Consider the following 15,484-nt stretch of genomic DNA (forward strand, 5'->3'; position numbering starts at 1 on the left):
TAAGAGCGTAAGAAAATATATTTATTAAATTCCATGGCAATACTATGGTAAAATTGTTAAATACATGCATATTTGTAGACACACAAGCAATACAACAGGAATTACAACAGCCAAGCAAACTAGTTCTAAAACATTTGCAAAGTTGGTGTCTTAGGTTAGTCTCACATGTCATCTAGCCCCCTGGAATATTTTTTCCGCATCGTGATCCCATGCTTCCATCTTCAAGCATGCATTTGTTTAATTGCTAAGCTAATAAATTTTCTTGTTGATACACACTGTTGAATCACTATTTTACTTGGTATACTTCTCTAAAGTGCTGTATGATTATTTTGTTTAAATTGTGAAAATCTTTTTTGAGTAACAGATTTGGAAGCTGGAAAACTTCGGCATCATTCAACAACAGAACTATGTTAAATGACTGGTTAGGTTTAGTGCATTAGGATGACTGTTTTGACAGCATGATTTATTCATTTATTCTCAGGACTAATTTCTATAGGTGAACATTTCAAATTGGCAAACAATATTTTCACTACTATTTAACAAAAGTCCATTAAAATATTTGTAAAAATAGAACACAAAACCATCTCTAAAAAAATCATTTTTGCTAAAAAAAGACTGTATAAAAAGAGCTAAAAAAAAAACCCGAAACATTGAACCACTGAGCCTGTTCACAGTATGTATTTTAAAAGTTACAGCATTAGATTACAACAGTTTTTTGGGTGACTTGCATGACTCCATCAGTTCTGCTGCTTTGTGTGCCACAGCTGGACCAAAGTTCAAACTACCACTACGGTCAGGTAGGGTTTCAGATGAGAGTTATCTTCTTTTTTGGCCATCTGACAGGCTACAAAGCTTACAGTATTGTTCACCCTAAGCCACTTTAAATCACATGGAGGAAACACTGCCATGGGGAAGTTTGAGGATTGTTTTGTATTTGTATTTCTACTAAAAGGTGTGAGATTTTACCAGATTCTATTTTACTTTGCCCAGTTTGAGCTTTTTGAATTTTTCTCAGCCCAAATAAGGAAAATGAAAACATTCAATTTTTTATGTAGTCTCTGGTTAAGCTTTACTCTCTGGGCACTACAATTTGCACATTAAACCAAATGAGTTGCAAAGTTATTGAAATGTGTGGCTGGCAGGGTGCTCATGGAAGCTGTGCATCTACTTTGTCAGCAGCCTGCTTTCTGCTAACACCAGTCGAAGAGCAGATTTGGGACTGTTCAAAATCCTCCCTAGAGGTGCTGTTAGGCAACACAGTAAAAGATGAGGATGCCAATTGCTCTTGCTCACCATGGCATCACCCAGACAAAAGGAGACAGTGAGACTCCACCCCTTGCAGCACCCTGCTCACTGACCGGCTCACCTGCTGAGCTTCCTGGTGAAGCTCAGCCCACAAATACTTTCTGGAGACTTTTCTGTTGAAAAAGTGAGAGAAGTTGATAGACATTTCTGTGGGGAAAAAAGAGCATTATTATGCACACTGGGGCAACTTGTAAAGTTACAGAAAACCCTGCCAATATCATTTGAGGTTTGTTTGCATAATGCGCAAAAAGGAAATAAACACTGTCTATTATAGAAACACTGGGGAAAATCCAGAGTTATATAAATGATGGAGGAGGGGAAAGAAAACTGTTATGGAAGAAACTGTTTTCCAGCTTCTAAGAAGATATTTAAAAACTTAAGAGAGGCCCGAGGAAATGAGTTTTTAAACACTCCAATGTTCCTTGATCTCTGTAGGCGACATTTGGGGTCAGAGAATGTGCTCCCAGGCTTGCTAATGACGAATCAAAGAAGAATCCAACAACAAATCTGTAGATGTGCTGACAGCATCTCTAAACATCAGTCACACAGGTCACTGCTAAATGCATGACAGCACGAACTCTGTGTAGGATGCTGGGAGGAGTGCGGATGGCAGCCATTTCCCCTACAAGAAACTGCACCTCCTAAGGCATATACTCCAGTACAGGGCTCTGAAAAACCATGCTTTGGGAATTGTAAGCCAATACACACCTAGGTACATAACACTGCTATCACATATTTGCACAGAGTTAGGACCTTACTTAGTGTTAAAAATACTGATGCCATTTGATTTGATGTCTTCATCAAAGCCTGCGGCAGCACAGAGAATGCTGTTTACATGGGAAGTTCTTGATAGGTTTACGGTACAGAGCCTTGTTAGCAACTTGATTCTTGAAACATTATGTCTTTTCCTGCATATTTCAAATTCTTTTACTGTATTTTTATCTGCTTTTAGATACAAATATTCTGTTTACAAAGAAATTATTGTCTAAAAATAGAGGATACAATTTCTCATTGCCTTTTAATAGTGATATTCAAAAACCTTCTCCCTCCAACAAATCCAGTTACCCTCAGTTTTGCTACTATTTATGTTCAATTGAGTGTCCAGGAGGACAGTATAAGAGGGAATCTCACTGCCTTCAGCTCTAACTTTATTCTGCTGAACTTGTCAAAAACAAAGAAGGAGAGAAAAGAAACTTGAATGTGCCCCTTCAGAGCAGCCTGAAACTTGAGCTGAGCAGGAGTGCCCTGCTGCCCTGTGCTCAGCAAAGGAAAGTTCTGGTCCCCTCATAAATCAAAGGTGAAGAAACATGTTGCATTTGCCAATTGTGTCATGATGGATGACATGGCTACTGATTTCCTTTGAGAAACAGCTTACCCATGAAAGCAGCAACTATGGATAACAAAGTCAGCAACAACAGCAAATATTGACGAATAGGTCCTAACTCTGCATTTGCAGCCACCACATAGCAGGGGAGATAATTCACTGTCCATCTTTAATATTAGCTTACTATTTTGTTGAAAATATTAACTAGTAGTTCTGTGAGGTATATCACATTCTAATTTACAACTCCAAAATTTAACACACAAAATCAAGATCCTAAGTATGCTCCTGTATGTCAGTCAGAACAACAAAAATAATGAATGTGTTAAATAGAAGAGTGCATGATATTACATCAGATGTGACCGATATTCCATGCATGAAATGAACAGTACTAAAAATCATAACAAAAACCAAACCCAACTGTCACATATGACAGGCATGGCTCAAAACAAAAAGCAGCAACACTTATGATTTGCTTCAGAAAGAAATAGCTTGACACTGGCACCCTACATCTCTGGACATTGATTCAACCAGAGGACTGCATCACTGAGTTAGGAGTGAAGTGCTTTGGACAAAAGCTTTTCTACTCAGAACCCTTCTGGAATTCTTTTCCCTTTTTTTTATTTCCTATTCTTCTAGGAAAGAAAAGCAAAAAGTCAAAAGAATTAGAGTAGGTGTTCAGTAAAGGAATAAGATCTTTCAGAAAACAATGAAAACGCAGTACATCTAGTTTCCTAATATATTTTTCAAAAACAATGGGAAGAGGTTCCACTCACATCTAATTTGACTGCAAAGACTCACTGGGAAGCCCAAAGGCACAAGTACAAGGACTCTGATCCCCTCTGAAGCCTGAAGTTTCAGTCTTACAATTAACATCAATACACCTAGAGGCTAAACAGCACCATGCTGTGAAAGTGCTTTTGGTATGGAAGACTTTCTTAAACATGCTTCATTGGTTTAATATATCACTTGGGCTCAAAAATCAAGTCTATTTTCTGATGGTCCTTGTCATTCATTCTTACTGCTCTCCACACCCACACCTCCCTAAACTGCTATAATTTCGGCCTTCACATGGTTAGTAAATAAGCACATATCCTCTCACTACTCATGTGGTATTTGGATTTGCTGCAGAAGGTTTAAGATAGACATCTGAAAGGAGTCCTCACTGGTAGTGTACAGCTGAAGCCCCACTGCTACAATGCTACAAATGCAAAATTAAAGATATGGTAAGCCACTGCTCTTAATGGGACTCTTCTGCCCTACATCCTGGAAATCAGAGTACAAATCAAATAAAATAAGATAGTCAAAGTTAAAAAGAAATTTAAAAATAGCAACGGATAACTAAATGAGAGTGCTTTGATTACATTAAGGATGACCCTACATTTGGGGAACTCTCTACTACCTAATAATTGTGAAATAAAGCAATACAGAATGATTTTGCCTTTACTGAAAATGAAGAGCAACATGAAGGAAAACTTGAATATGTGATACTTGCGTTGAATTAGTTCTCCTTGAGAGCACTGCAAAGGGTGTTAGGTTGCCCCTCATGAGCTCTGAGCGCTCTCTGCAGTCACCCTGGCTTCCAGTCTGCTAAGTTAAAAACTGCCAGACTTCAGTTTGGCGTTGCTTCTTGCAAAATGCAACCATAAGAAAGCACTGTTATTCTCTGAGATCAGCTGTTCCCCTACGGAGCATTCCTTTTTCCTATGGATCTTCATATAACAGTAATTGCTTCTCTGTATCGAGAAACTGTTCCACTAAACAAAAACAAAACAAACCACTCCCCATGCCCATATCTTCTGCTTTCAGTTACAAGCATATGTCAGCACAATCTAAAATTCATTAGAACATAAATGCATTTAGAAAACAAAACTGCCAGACTGAAAAGAAAGAGGCTTTAAATAAAGTATTGTGAGCATTGGAATAGAAAGAAAGAAAATATTGCTGCTATTAGAACATAATCACTGCCTAGCTATCAAGCACAAAGAGTAGAACTGCTTCCTTTTATGTATTAATTTAGTGTTCTGAATAACAAGTAGTAATAGGTTAGGCATGAAACTTTCTCTTGTAGGGATGCCTGGTGACAGATGGACACCAGCTATCCGCACTGCCTTACTTACATTTGAAGCTCTGTTCAATCCAAAATTCATCCTCTAGAGCAGAATCTTATCTGCACTTTCCATTCTTCAGACAGACCGTGCATTCTGTCAGGCCTGCAAACATATCTAAATTTACTGTGTTTACATTTCACTCTTTAAGTAGGCACACACAGTTATTAGTGATGATAATCTGGAAGCTACTTAGCGTTTTGCCTTTAGTGTTCTGCCAGTTTTGAAATCCCTCTGTGTTTTCATTCCATGGAGATGGCAGAGACATGTCAGTATCTGAAACTGCAGCACCCATTGCAGTGACTAGGTTTAACCTAATGCTTGGTTTTATTTTGACGGCCAGATCATATGGTTCTGTAGACCAAACATCTGCTAAGCTTAGCCACCCTTCTGGTCTGTTCTCACACCATTACAGCTAGCAACTTAGTCAATTCAGCCTCCTTACCTGTTTGAAATCTCAGTTCGAAACCCACTCATCCATCTTATTTATTTCAAATGCCACAAGCTAGTTCAGGAAATTGAAATCTACACAAAGATTTGGTTAGAACTTTATGGAGGCCCTTTTTGATCAAGCACTTAAAGATTTGACCTCTCTTCACTGTGTTTCACAAAATGGAACAGGAAAGTTAGAGAGCACTTTGTCTTGTAAGCTAGTGAAACTCAGTGTGTTACAGTTGGAAATTTACACAGTGAAATATTACAATTACAGTTGCCTACAGATGCATACATGAAAAAAAATCAAAGATGATTGTTCTGAACACTTCTTTAAGCATATAAATTTACATCATTTAAGATATCTTTGCATCACATGTCTGGTAAAGGAGAGGTAGAATTAGTGGCCTTAAAACCTCATTACATTAGGTTTCTGCCACTGCAGAAATCCCCCTTTTCACTCCTCAATAGGATTTGTAGGAAAAAGGTCCTTTTGGGTAGACAACGTGGAGAACAGCCAGGCAGCAGGAAGCAAAGCTAACTTAATGAAGACCATCCAAAGAGCAATTTGTTCTCACAGAGCTGTAGTACTACATCTGATTTCTGGTGCCAAATGGCTTAGACAACTAGTGTTAGTGGTCAGAGATTTCCCCATGGCTTACATTACTGCATAATGCAAAGACTCCTGAATACTGTGGGGGAATGGAATATTGTATGACTTTGAGGCAGAAGATCTGGAGCTCAAATGATAAAATACAAAATGCATTAGTGCAATACATCAAGAATATTAACTCCTTAACCAAAGGATAGAAAAAGTATAGAGTATTCTAAGGTTGTGTTTTAAGTTTTAAACTTTATGCAGTTCTTGCTGAGGTTTAAATCAGTGTTACACTTTTTTTCCCCAGTTTGAACCCCTGAGTCAAACATTGAATAAACATTGTACAGTAGGTACAGAAACTAGTGTCTAGTTAAAAAGCAACAGATTTGAATGGCCATTGCTTCAAAAGTGTTAAACAGTGACAATACCATTTCATATGGGAGGAAAGTAGAACTTTGATTTGTTGTTAGTTTGTCACTAAGTAAAAGATCTCAAGAGTTTCCAACCATATCCTTATCAAACATTAGGCTGAAGTTTTCAATAAATGAAAACTTCAAGTGAGCAAACCTGTTGGGACTATATCGTTTGGGTATACATGGTTGAGAACAACTACAACAAAGCAAAGCAATCTTTCCAAGTTATGAGTTGTATGAGATCATATTAGCCTTGGAACACTATGTGAAGGTAGGCAGAGTTCTTTGACTATATTTTTCAGGAGATCTAAACTCAATACCACTTATATCCAATATATTTTACTACAGTAATAACTAAATTGCTATAATTTTGGCCTCAGCCTCTATTAAAATGGAACAACAACACTTCCACTAACTTAAACATGGTAACATTCAGCCTACTAGAACTTCTGCTGACTGTCTCCAAGAATAATGCATGCTTTTTGCACTTTTTCTCCTCCTTTCTTTACAACATCAGGAATAAGAGCTTATTTAGAAGGCGGGTGCAATGACGACTCACTGTTAATCATTTGGCTTGTTCTGAAAAAAGTGTGTGAAAGACCACCCTGTGTTACTGGGCTTGGGAGAGTCTTCATCATCTTTTGGGGGAAGCAGAAACTGTCGGGAATTAATGGAGCATGGGCTCCCAAAAGATGCATTTTCATTGTTGCTTTCAACTGATCCGGGAGAGTCTGGAGTGTCCATGTTCCAGGCATTTGTGTTTGCTTGAGGTCTGTAACCTGCGGTTTTATCTGATTCTTCCTCGGCAGGTGAGCGACTTTCTATTTTCAGAGCACTGACAGGCAGCTGCATTTGTGGCTTATAGCCTGCAGTAGTCACTAAGTCTATTTCTGACTCCTCCTCTGGTCTAATTTGAGGCTGATACATAGACTGGATGTCAATGTAAACCACCTGAGATAACCCCACAGGTTCATCCATAGGGGGATTTGAGATTTCCTCTTCAATGATAGGGGGGCAGTAGGACACAACCACGTGGTTTTCTGTTTCCGAGTCAGATCCATCTTCAGGCACAATGGTGTCTGCTGCTGGGGACATCATCTCAGTGTCTTCGATTTTGGGAGCTGCAGACTGTGTTTCCACCACTTCAACACTATTTGGGGTACAGGGATTCATTTCCAGTGTTTTAAGTGACTTATTGCCCTGAAGTAAAAAAGGAGAAGGCAGAGAGCTTAAGCTAAAAGACCTGGTCATCCTGAGAGTAACAGGTTGTTCAAATTAAATCTGCATGCTGGCTTGTGGCTTGCACTCATTCCACTGCCATTAGTGCAATAAATAAATAAATAAATAAATAAATAAATGGTTTGATTTTTATTTTCTGGCTCATCACACATTCCCGTTCATGTTAAAACTATTTCAGCCAACTTAAAGAGACCCCAAATCTTGCACTAAGTGTTTGAGAACTGTTTTCCCAAATTGCAGCTTTTTACAATCCATTCCAGAAGATTATGTAAATGTTACACTCAGTTCCAGTTATGGTGCCCACTATACCTTACCATACTTTCTACTTCCCCTAACACTACGACAAAGACAATAACTAACTGGGAGTAACATATCCATCTACTAAGACTCACTACTAGTGCAGCAGGACAGAATTGCATCAGCTCTTTCCTAGTTCAAACTTTGTCAGTAACTACATCAACATTACAGTTTCAGATGTAGTTTGACAAAAGTTACACAGCATCTTGTCATGTTCCCCTTTGCAACAGCGTTATTTTACAACTGGAGTAGAAGACTCAAAGCCTGCAGAAGACTCATTTGCTCACAATGTCTTCTAGAAGTTTAAATTGCTAGATTTAAAATAAATGTTACCTCACAGATGTTCTTCTGAAACTGCAGTGCCTTACTGTTCTCCGGATTTGGGATCTCTGGATAAAATGTTTCTTTAATCCTTTAAAGAGGAGAGAAAGAACTTTTTATAGTTACCAAGCCCTGAAACAGATTGCCAATACACTGAACGGGTCAGAACATTTCACTTTAGTTCAGAATACTGAAGACATCAGGTATAAAGATTCAGTGTGTTATACTTTCCCTGAGTATTTAACGGAAATAACAGCACACCATTCTGTTTTATGAGGGAATGCCATGTTTATGAGAAGTTGAAGATGGGATGTCTACCTGGGTGTTTGTGGATAGCTCACAAATTACGCTTTGGAAAACTATTTGTAGACAGAGCTCATTGGGAGACAGGCTCCTGTAAAATCTTGTTGCACTCCTAATTCTCATTTATTGCCAACTCAATTTCTTCCTCACCTTCTAAAACATTTTTTTTGCCATCTGCTTTTACACAAAAATCTGAAAAAGCCCACTAATGTATTTGGGCCTTGGCAGAAAACAAGGAATTACTCAGATCATCAAAAGCACTGGTGCTAAAGCAAACACATCCAGGAAAAGTTCAGAACTGAACACAGATATTTACCATTCCCTTTTTCTATAGCAAAAGATGCTTGCCAGCACTCCAAGCAGAACAACCACTGCCACAGGGATGAGAATTGCAATGATTAGTCCTACAGCTGGGGGACAAAAAAAAAAAAAAAGAAAAGGTATTAAAGATATCCAATGTTTCCAGCATGCTTTATGCCTTTTCTAACAGTCTCACAGAATAGAGTCTATCTCACCTAAGCAGAAACTCAGCTAACAGTGGCCCGTAAACAATGACCTATGCCATAAACTTCATCTTTTCTGGAAGACTGAAAGTCCATCCATACACAGAGCTTATACAGTGACAGCTATAGAAATCAGCTTCTTATTTCTCTCTGATTGCTTAATTGCAAATGTGCAATACAAGACTGATTGCCACAGCGATTTCTGTTCTCAATAGGCACTGGAATAGCACTTTCGGGTTACTTGAGCTGGCTAAATCTCTGGTAATGGCTCTTAAAGGCCAGCAACACTGCACAAGCTGCACTGCCTTTTATATGGATTACGATGCTTCTAATTCCCAGGGTTGCTCTCTGATACATTCCCACTGCCTTTCTCTGTTAATGTGAAGTGCCTTACATTTGATTTTTCACATATTTTTGTTGCACCCCAGTGTTTAGTCTTCCTTTCACATGACATTTTTAAAAAAATTCCTGTTCCACAAAGTCAATCTCTTTTTCTAACTATCTTTCAGGGTTTGTTTCTGTCAGGGGATTGATAAAACTGAATTAAAAGCAGAGAGGCATCTGTTTATAATTCTGAAACGGGTAAATGTTTCCACAATGTGTTTCTTCCCATCACGTATTAACAGATAGATATTCATCATGGGAAACTTGACAAAAACAACAAGCTGCTTAAGAAGACTCTATTCTACAGTAACATTTTATAAGTTATTTTTTCTGCATACATTAGCCAGAATTATAAAGTAGCTGTAATAGGAAAGGACTTTTTTTTCTCACTTTGAACTGTATCATATTTTGAGTTCTAAAAAAAAAAAAAGCAACTAAATTAGTAAAAAATAGGCACAAACTACCTGAAGGAACCAGGAAAAAAAAAAAAAGAGAAACTCAGTTTTACATACATTGGACAGCCCCTATGCTAACTAATGTTAATGAATAGGGATATTCAACTTACAGTCTTCCTTTGTCACCACATAGAGGCTGTTTGGAGGGCTCAGCCCACCAGCGGTGTAGGCTTGTAGGTCTAGCTGGTAACTCGTTTTGCCTTGAAGATCAAGTATTTTCAAAGACTTTTTTGTTAAGTCAGTGATATTCTTAACTTTAAGTTCCGGATTCCCTGTTTGTTTAGAAGAAGAAAGAAAAGCATGCAGTGTAAAAAAGGATTCAGAGAGACACCCTCAGCATTAGCAAGGCTTTCCTTAAGTCAGCTTACTAAACCCAAGGAGCTGTCTGTGTTGAGGAATGGCTGTGTTGAGGAAAACTGAAGCAAAGAATCCTGGTCATGGCACTTGGCTGTACAGGAGCAAACATCACAGGATTTTGCTAAGTTTTTTTATGCTTGTGCTTGTCCTCATTTTTCAGTGTGAGTTAGGCCTCAGTTCTGTACAGAGATGCGTTTGCAATATGGGTCCTGGTAGATACCCAATTAAACATAGCCACATAACTTCCCCCATATCTATTCCACCCAAGACATCTGTACACAGAGCAGTGTGTCACACTGACACTTAGTCACTACACAGCTCTGTGGACTCAGCAAACCTGGGTGTCCTCTGACTTTTGCCTTATATTAAAAACCAATGGTGCTAATCAAACAAAGAGCTGATTATTTCAAATACCGTTGTTACATATCAGGGGTCAACTACCAACTGTAATAGTGACTAACGAAACTGAACTATGATAAAAATATCTTTTTTTTAAAATGAAATTAAAACGAGGGGAAAAAAAATAAAAGCTTGAGCAAGGGAATGATGATCTACAGATTTACCTGATTCCAAAAGCCTAGGCTTTAAGGTATCTTTTTCACCTTTTGCAAAGGAAAGCCGATATCCTTCTAAAAACCCCTGACAATCTTCAATAGGCATATCTTCCCACTTTACCAATATCGAATCTGAAGAGGTTTCTTCTACAGTAAAATTTGGTGCACGTTTTGGAGCTGCAGGGAGAATTATGAAAGAGGAAGATAGTCAGTAACAGCCTCGTTAAATGCTGAATCCATGCAAGTGTTGGATCAGTTTTATTTCAGGGCTGGCACACTCATTTTTTTGCTGAAGATCTTTCCCTCACTCTCAAAAACATGTGAAAACCCTGAACAGGTGACACTACAAAGTTACAAGTACATTGGTCTCTTTGTTATTAATTACTGCAGCTTTATCTAAAAACAGCAGCTGAGAGAAAAATCTCTTCTCAGACAATGTTTTTACAGACCCAGACACATAAATACCCTTCTTCATACAACAAATGCCAAAAGATTACATAAACATTCAGAGCGTATGAACTACTTAGCTTTTAAAGGCTTTAGCTTTGTGATTGCATAGCTTGTCTTCAAATTAAACAAACTTCACTTGCTATCATGGAAATCTATCTCAGCTTAAAAGAACAACCTTAGCAGGCATCACAAGTCCTTACTGCAATTTCTGTAGCCTACTGAAAACGTTACAAGAGGTGTTGTGTAAGGCCATGTAACAGGACACAGCCTGATGCCAGACGCTGATCTTTTACTATCAGCGCAGAACTCATGTTTGAGAATGCACTATTTTGTCTTGATGATTACCTGTCCAAAGGCAAATTTGATATTTAGAATAAACCTATGATCTTAAGCAAAAAGAATACACTTATTTTCCCATGCCCAATGTATTTTTATACCCAGTGCTTTTATCTTTTTATCTTGGAAGTTTCCAATTCTGCTGAGAATGCACACTGAAAAACCTTCTGGGAGACTGAGTTCAGTATTTTTACAGAAATGCATATGGGTGAAAGCTGAGTTTCTGGTAAAAATTTCTCAATTTCACCTTCAACTTTAGCCATGAAATAAACAATAGTTTTTCGAAGGGATTAGATTAGTTCAGCAGCTCAGTTTTCCAAGCAAACTCTTCCAGGAGAAAACACACTAAACTTCAAAGCAAAATGGGTGCTGTAGTTACATTTCACACAGGAGCTGTGATTGTAAAAAGCAAAGACAAGTTCAGGCTCTTGGGAGCAGAAGGCATTCAGCCACCAGTGCATTCCCAAGCAAGTAAGCTCGGTCTTGGTCCACACCCCAGCAAGTTGAAACGAGTGAACCCAGTATGACAGGGAAGTCATGATGACAGTAGCCAAGGAACCCAGTTCTCAGAAGTTTGCTTTGACATGACAAGTTGTCTCCTCTCCTTCAGAAGGGACCACATCACTGAGGTTACACTCTAACTGTGCCTTCAACTGTGAAGACCACTGTCTATAAAGCAAACTTCTACTCTGTGGTGGCAAACCCTATGCCACAATACAAGCTGGAGTTGTTGCATGCTGAGAACTGGAGTGGATCAAGAAATATATTACATACAGAGAACAAGCTGAAGTCAGTAGCACTGTATGACGATTCTAGTCTCAATCTTCTGCCAACACTGAGCTAAAAGCAGACACAGTTCAAACTCACTTTGCAAAGGTCCTGAATGATAAAGTACACTTACGCAGCTCTTTTGTATACCCAGTTATGTTTTTCAATAACTGATATCCACTGGATTTGCAGCCGTATAGTGAAAAGTTGTATCTCACACCAGGTCTGAATAGAGCTGCAAGAGAAAACCTACTAGTGAGAAGGAGTCACTTACAAAGACTGATGCTTCTAACTTTCACAAGGTACATGCTTATAAAAATACTTATTTTAAAAATGACAGCCTTAGTCTGCAGTATTAGATACAAACACTACCTCTGTTTGCAACTCCTATTAAAGAGGGACTGATAGTCACAGTTTAGGAGCAGTAAGCCAATCTAGCTCTTGGAGAAATTTTGTTTCTAAACAAACAGATTCAAAATAGCTACTCAAATTGCATAAATTGCTCTTTCCACAAGGAAACACAATCCGAAGTTACCGAAACAATCCCTTTACTTTCCTCCCACAGCAGCCATGTAGATCCTGCCTCTTCTTTGGAAACAAAAATGTATTCTGAAATGCACAGACTTACTGCAGCAATAGTGCAAAGGAAATTCAGAGGACTCTCAAAAGTGACACTGAAGCACTTCAGCAATGAACTCCAGGTCTGAAATAACCCTGTGAAACCCGGACAGTCATCAAATTCCTGCTTTGTATGTCTTTGATGACTGCATACATGTTTAATACTACACTGTATACATAATCTACAACTTCCCGTGATTTCTGCAAGTCAGTATTTTCAAGCTGAACTTCCATCAATCTTTTCCTAAACAAGCAGCCACTGTGGATCACCACAGAAGTCAAGTGGGTTTTGCAGGAGTTCAGGTCCAGATGGAGAGACTCTTCTGGAAGGACCAAACACAGAGGTAAATATGGCAGCTTCAGCCCAGCCTCCACAGCCTGGAAACTCTAACAGCACACTTCAAAAACCATCCCAGGAAAAAGCGCAGGAGTTGAGCAGTGCATTTAGGACAGACAGAGTATTGTCTGCTTAGAAAAAGCAAGAGCTAGCCAGCACAAGCAAAAATAACATGGACACAGCATTGTAACTACAAGTAGAAAAGCATACTGCTCACCAACCAAAATTCAAACTCACCACAACTTTTCTATGTACACAGTTTCAAACTGTTTTCTCCAATGGGAGCTTTATATAGCTAACTCTTCTATAAAGTAAATATACATATTTACAAGGAGCAGAGGAAAAACCTACATCTTTCTTGAGTCCTCTCTTTTCTTTTCTGCTCCTACTAGTCCCACCACAGCTGAGACTCATTTCCTGATCTGCCCACCAGCAACTAGAGACCTGGAATTCACCTCATTCCAGGGAATTTCAACTGCTGAAAGTGATCTAACACATGGAGGTCACACTTAAAAAATATCTGCCTAATATAAAAACAATGCATTAGTCTTCCCCCCATCCTGCACAGTGCTTTTTATGCTTAGAATCCAAATAAACCCCTAAGCCCTAGACTAACTATTATGTGTTATACTGTAATAGGAAGTTTTTGGGTGTAGCTAGAAAAGGTAATTTCAAAATAGTTAATAAATGCATTATGATAATAGTTCAGTGATGACTAGTATTTGGACTTGGTTAGGCTGCATAACAAATTATAAAAAAATGCAATGCCAAGAAGTTCATCTGTATACGCAAGCACAGAGCAACAATCTTTGGTCCACAGCACAGGTACTGCTCTCACTTCGCTTGCTACGCAGAAGGACTCAAATACTGATTTCTGACTTACCAGATTTTATCACTGCATCTGTTGTATTTGAAGGAAATTTCTGCCAGTCCACACTGCAGGGTTCAGACCCAGATGAATGACACCATTTTACTATATAGCCACAGGTCATGTTGGGGTAAGAATTCCAAGAAATATAAATTCCATTCCCCATTGCCACGGCTCGATCTGTTTTGACATTGTCTGCAACAAAGATGACAAAAAAATCCATCAGAGACCAGACACTTATCTGTAGTCAAAGCTGAAAGAAAGCCTTCCAGCCGCCGCACAAAGGTTTTATAAACTGCAGTCATTTCTAACAACGAGAAGTGCGCTCCTGGTACTGTGAAATTCAAAGCAGCACACTCAACTATGCTTTCTGAAGTGCTGGAAATCAGATGTAGCCTGCAGCAAATCCCACAGCCAGTCTTAAGTATGATGATGAGAAGTACTGCAGCTCAGGACTGGCAAAAAAAGCACTTCTTCAAGGTAAGGATTTACAGCAGATGGCAGGTTCAAATCTGACTTGACACCAATTTGGCAGAAGCCTGCAGCTATAAATTCCTGCTGTTATTTCAGCTAACAGTTTGCTTTGTGTTTCTGTCAGTGTTTTGCTGTCACTCGCCTGACCACAGACATTTATTTTGCACTGAGAATCAACAGAAAAAGTTGAGTCCCTGGTGAACTTTACAGAGATTCCAGTCTACCAAGGGTAAATAAATTAAAAAAAAAGAAACAAACAAAAAAAAACCCCACCTGCTATGCCTTTTGTTTATTTTTTTGTTTCTGATTTTTAAAGGTTTGGATACCTCTAAACCAGTCAGATCCGAGAATGACTTCTGATTCCTGCTTCCCTCCCTGGCCCTCAGATGGGATCCTGCAGAGCTAAGAGATGTTTTCCAAAGGCCATCACAACAGCTGTGGCCCCACAATTGATCTTCAAAAACAATCTCAGAGTTTGAGTTTTTTATTCAGTGTTCTCATTTAGGTTCCCTATTGAGTCTATTATTTCATGTCATTAAATCCATAAACCATGGAAGGTTGAAGGGCAAAGCCAGTTTTTAAAAAGCAGTGTTGTGAAAACTTCACTCTCACAGACATGCTGTGAATGATGAAGGACTGCTTAGCTCTAAAAAATTTTAACATATAGCTAAACGTGCAATCATTTTCTAGCTTGCTCATGGCAGAAAAGACACATATGGTTAAACAAAGACAAATCAACTCCAGAAGTGTCGTAATATTTTTCCCTAAAAAACTACTATGCATCCAGTGAAATCACTCTTCTGTGATGCTGGAAAAGCATATTTTTAATTAGACTGCTTTACTTTTCCTATTGACATGAAAATTTCCTATTTTTACAGTGAGCATATACCTTCTAAAATGCTTAAATACACCACATTCAATATTATTTCCTGAGCCAGAAGACTAGAGTTTCACCCATGGCAGTGTTGCTCATTTTGATGTATTTATAGCTGCAATCTACAGCAGTAGAAACAACTACCAGTACTATAGCTCTGCTGTAGAAG

At 38.6% G+C, this 15,484-nt stretch overlaps 1 protein-coding gene across 4 annotated transcripts in view; it reads right to left on the bottom strand.

Moving 5' to 3' along the window:
• Window positions 1-15,484, bottom strand: part of LOC110389904 (leukemia inhibitory factor receptor-like) — a 90,511-nt gene continuing 75,027 nt past the window's right edge. For all 4 annotated transcript variants that reach the window (XM_021380967.1, XM_021380966.1, XM_021380968.1 and 1 more), the window contains 7 exons: window positions 13,983-14,162; window positions 12,278-12,379; window positions 10,600-10,767; window positions 9,790-9,951; window positions 8,654-8,747; window positions 8,047-8,125; window positions 1-7,377 (listed from right to left, as the gene is read on the bottom strand). In XM_021380967.1, coding sequence (XP_021236642.1) covers window positions 6,739-7,377; window positions 8,047-8,125; window positions 8,654-8,747; window positions 9,790-9,951; window positions 10,600-10,767; window positions 12,278-12,379; window positions 13,983-14,162 — 1,424 coding nt within the window. In that variant the 3' untranslated portion in view covers window positions 1-6,738. The remainder of the gene's footprint in view (window positions 7,378-8,046; window positions 8,126-8,653; window positions 8,748-9,789; window positions 9,952-10,599; window positions 10,768-12,277; window positions 12,380-13,982; window positions 14,163-15,484) is intronic.

This window comes from Numida meleagris, chromosome Z (genome assembly GCF_002078875.1).
Source record: "Numida meleagris isolate 19003 breed g44 Domestic line chromosome Z, NumMel1.0, whole genome shotgun sequence".
Classification (NCBI taxonomy): Eukaryota; Metazoa; Chordata; class Aves; order Galliformes; family Numididae; genus Numida; species Numida meleagris.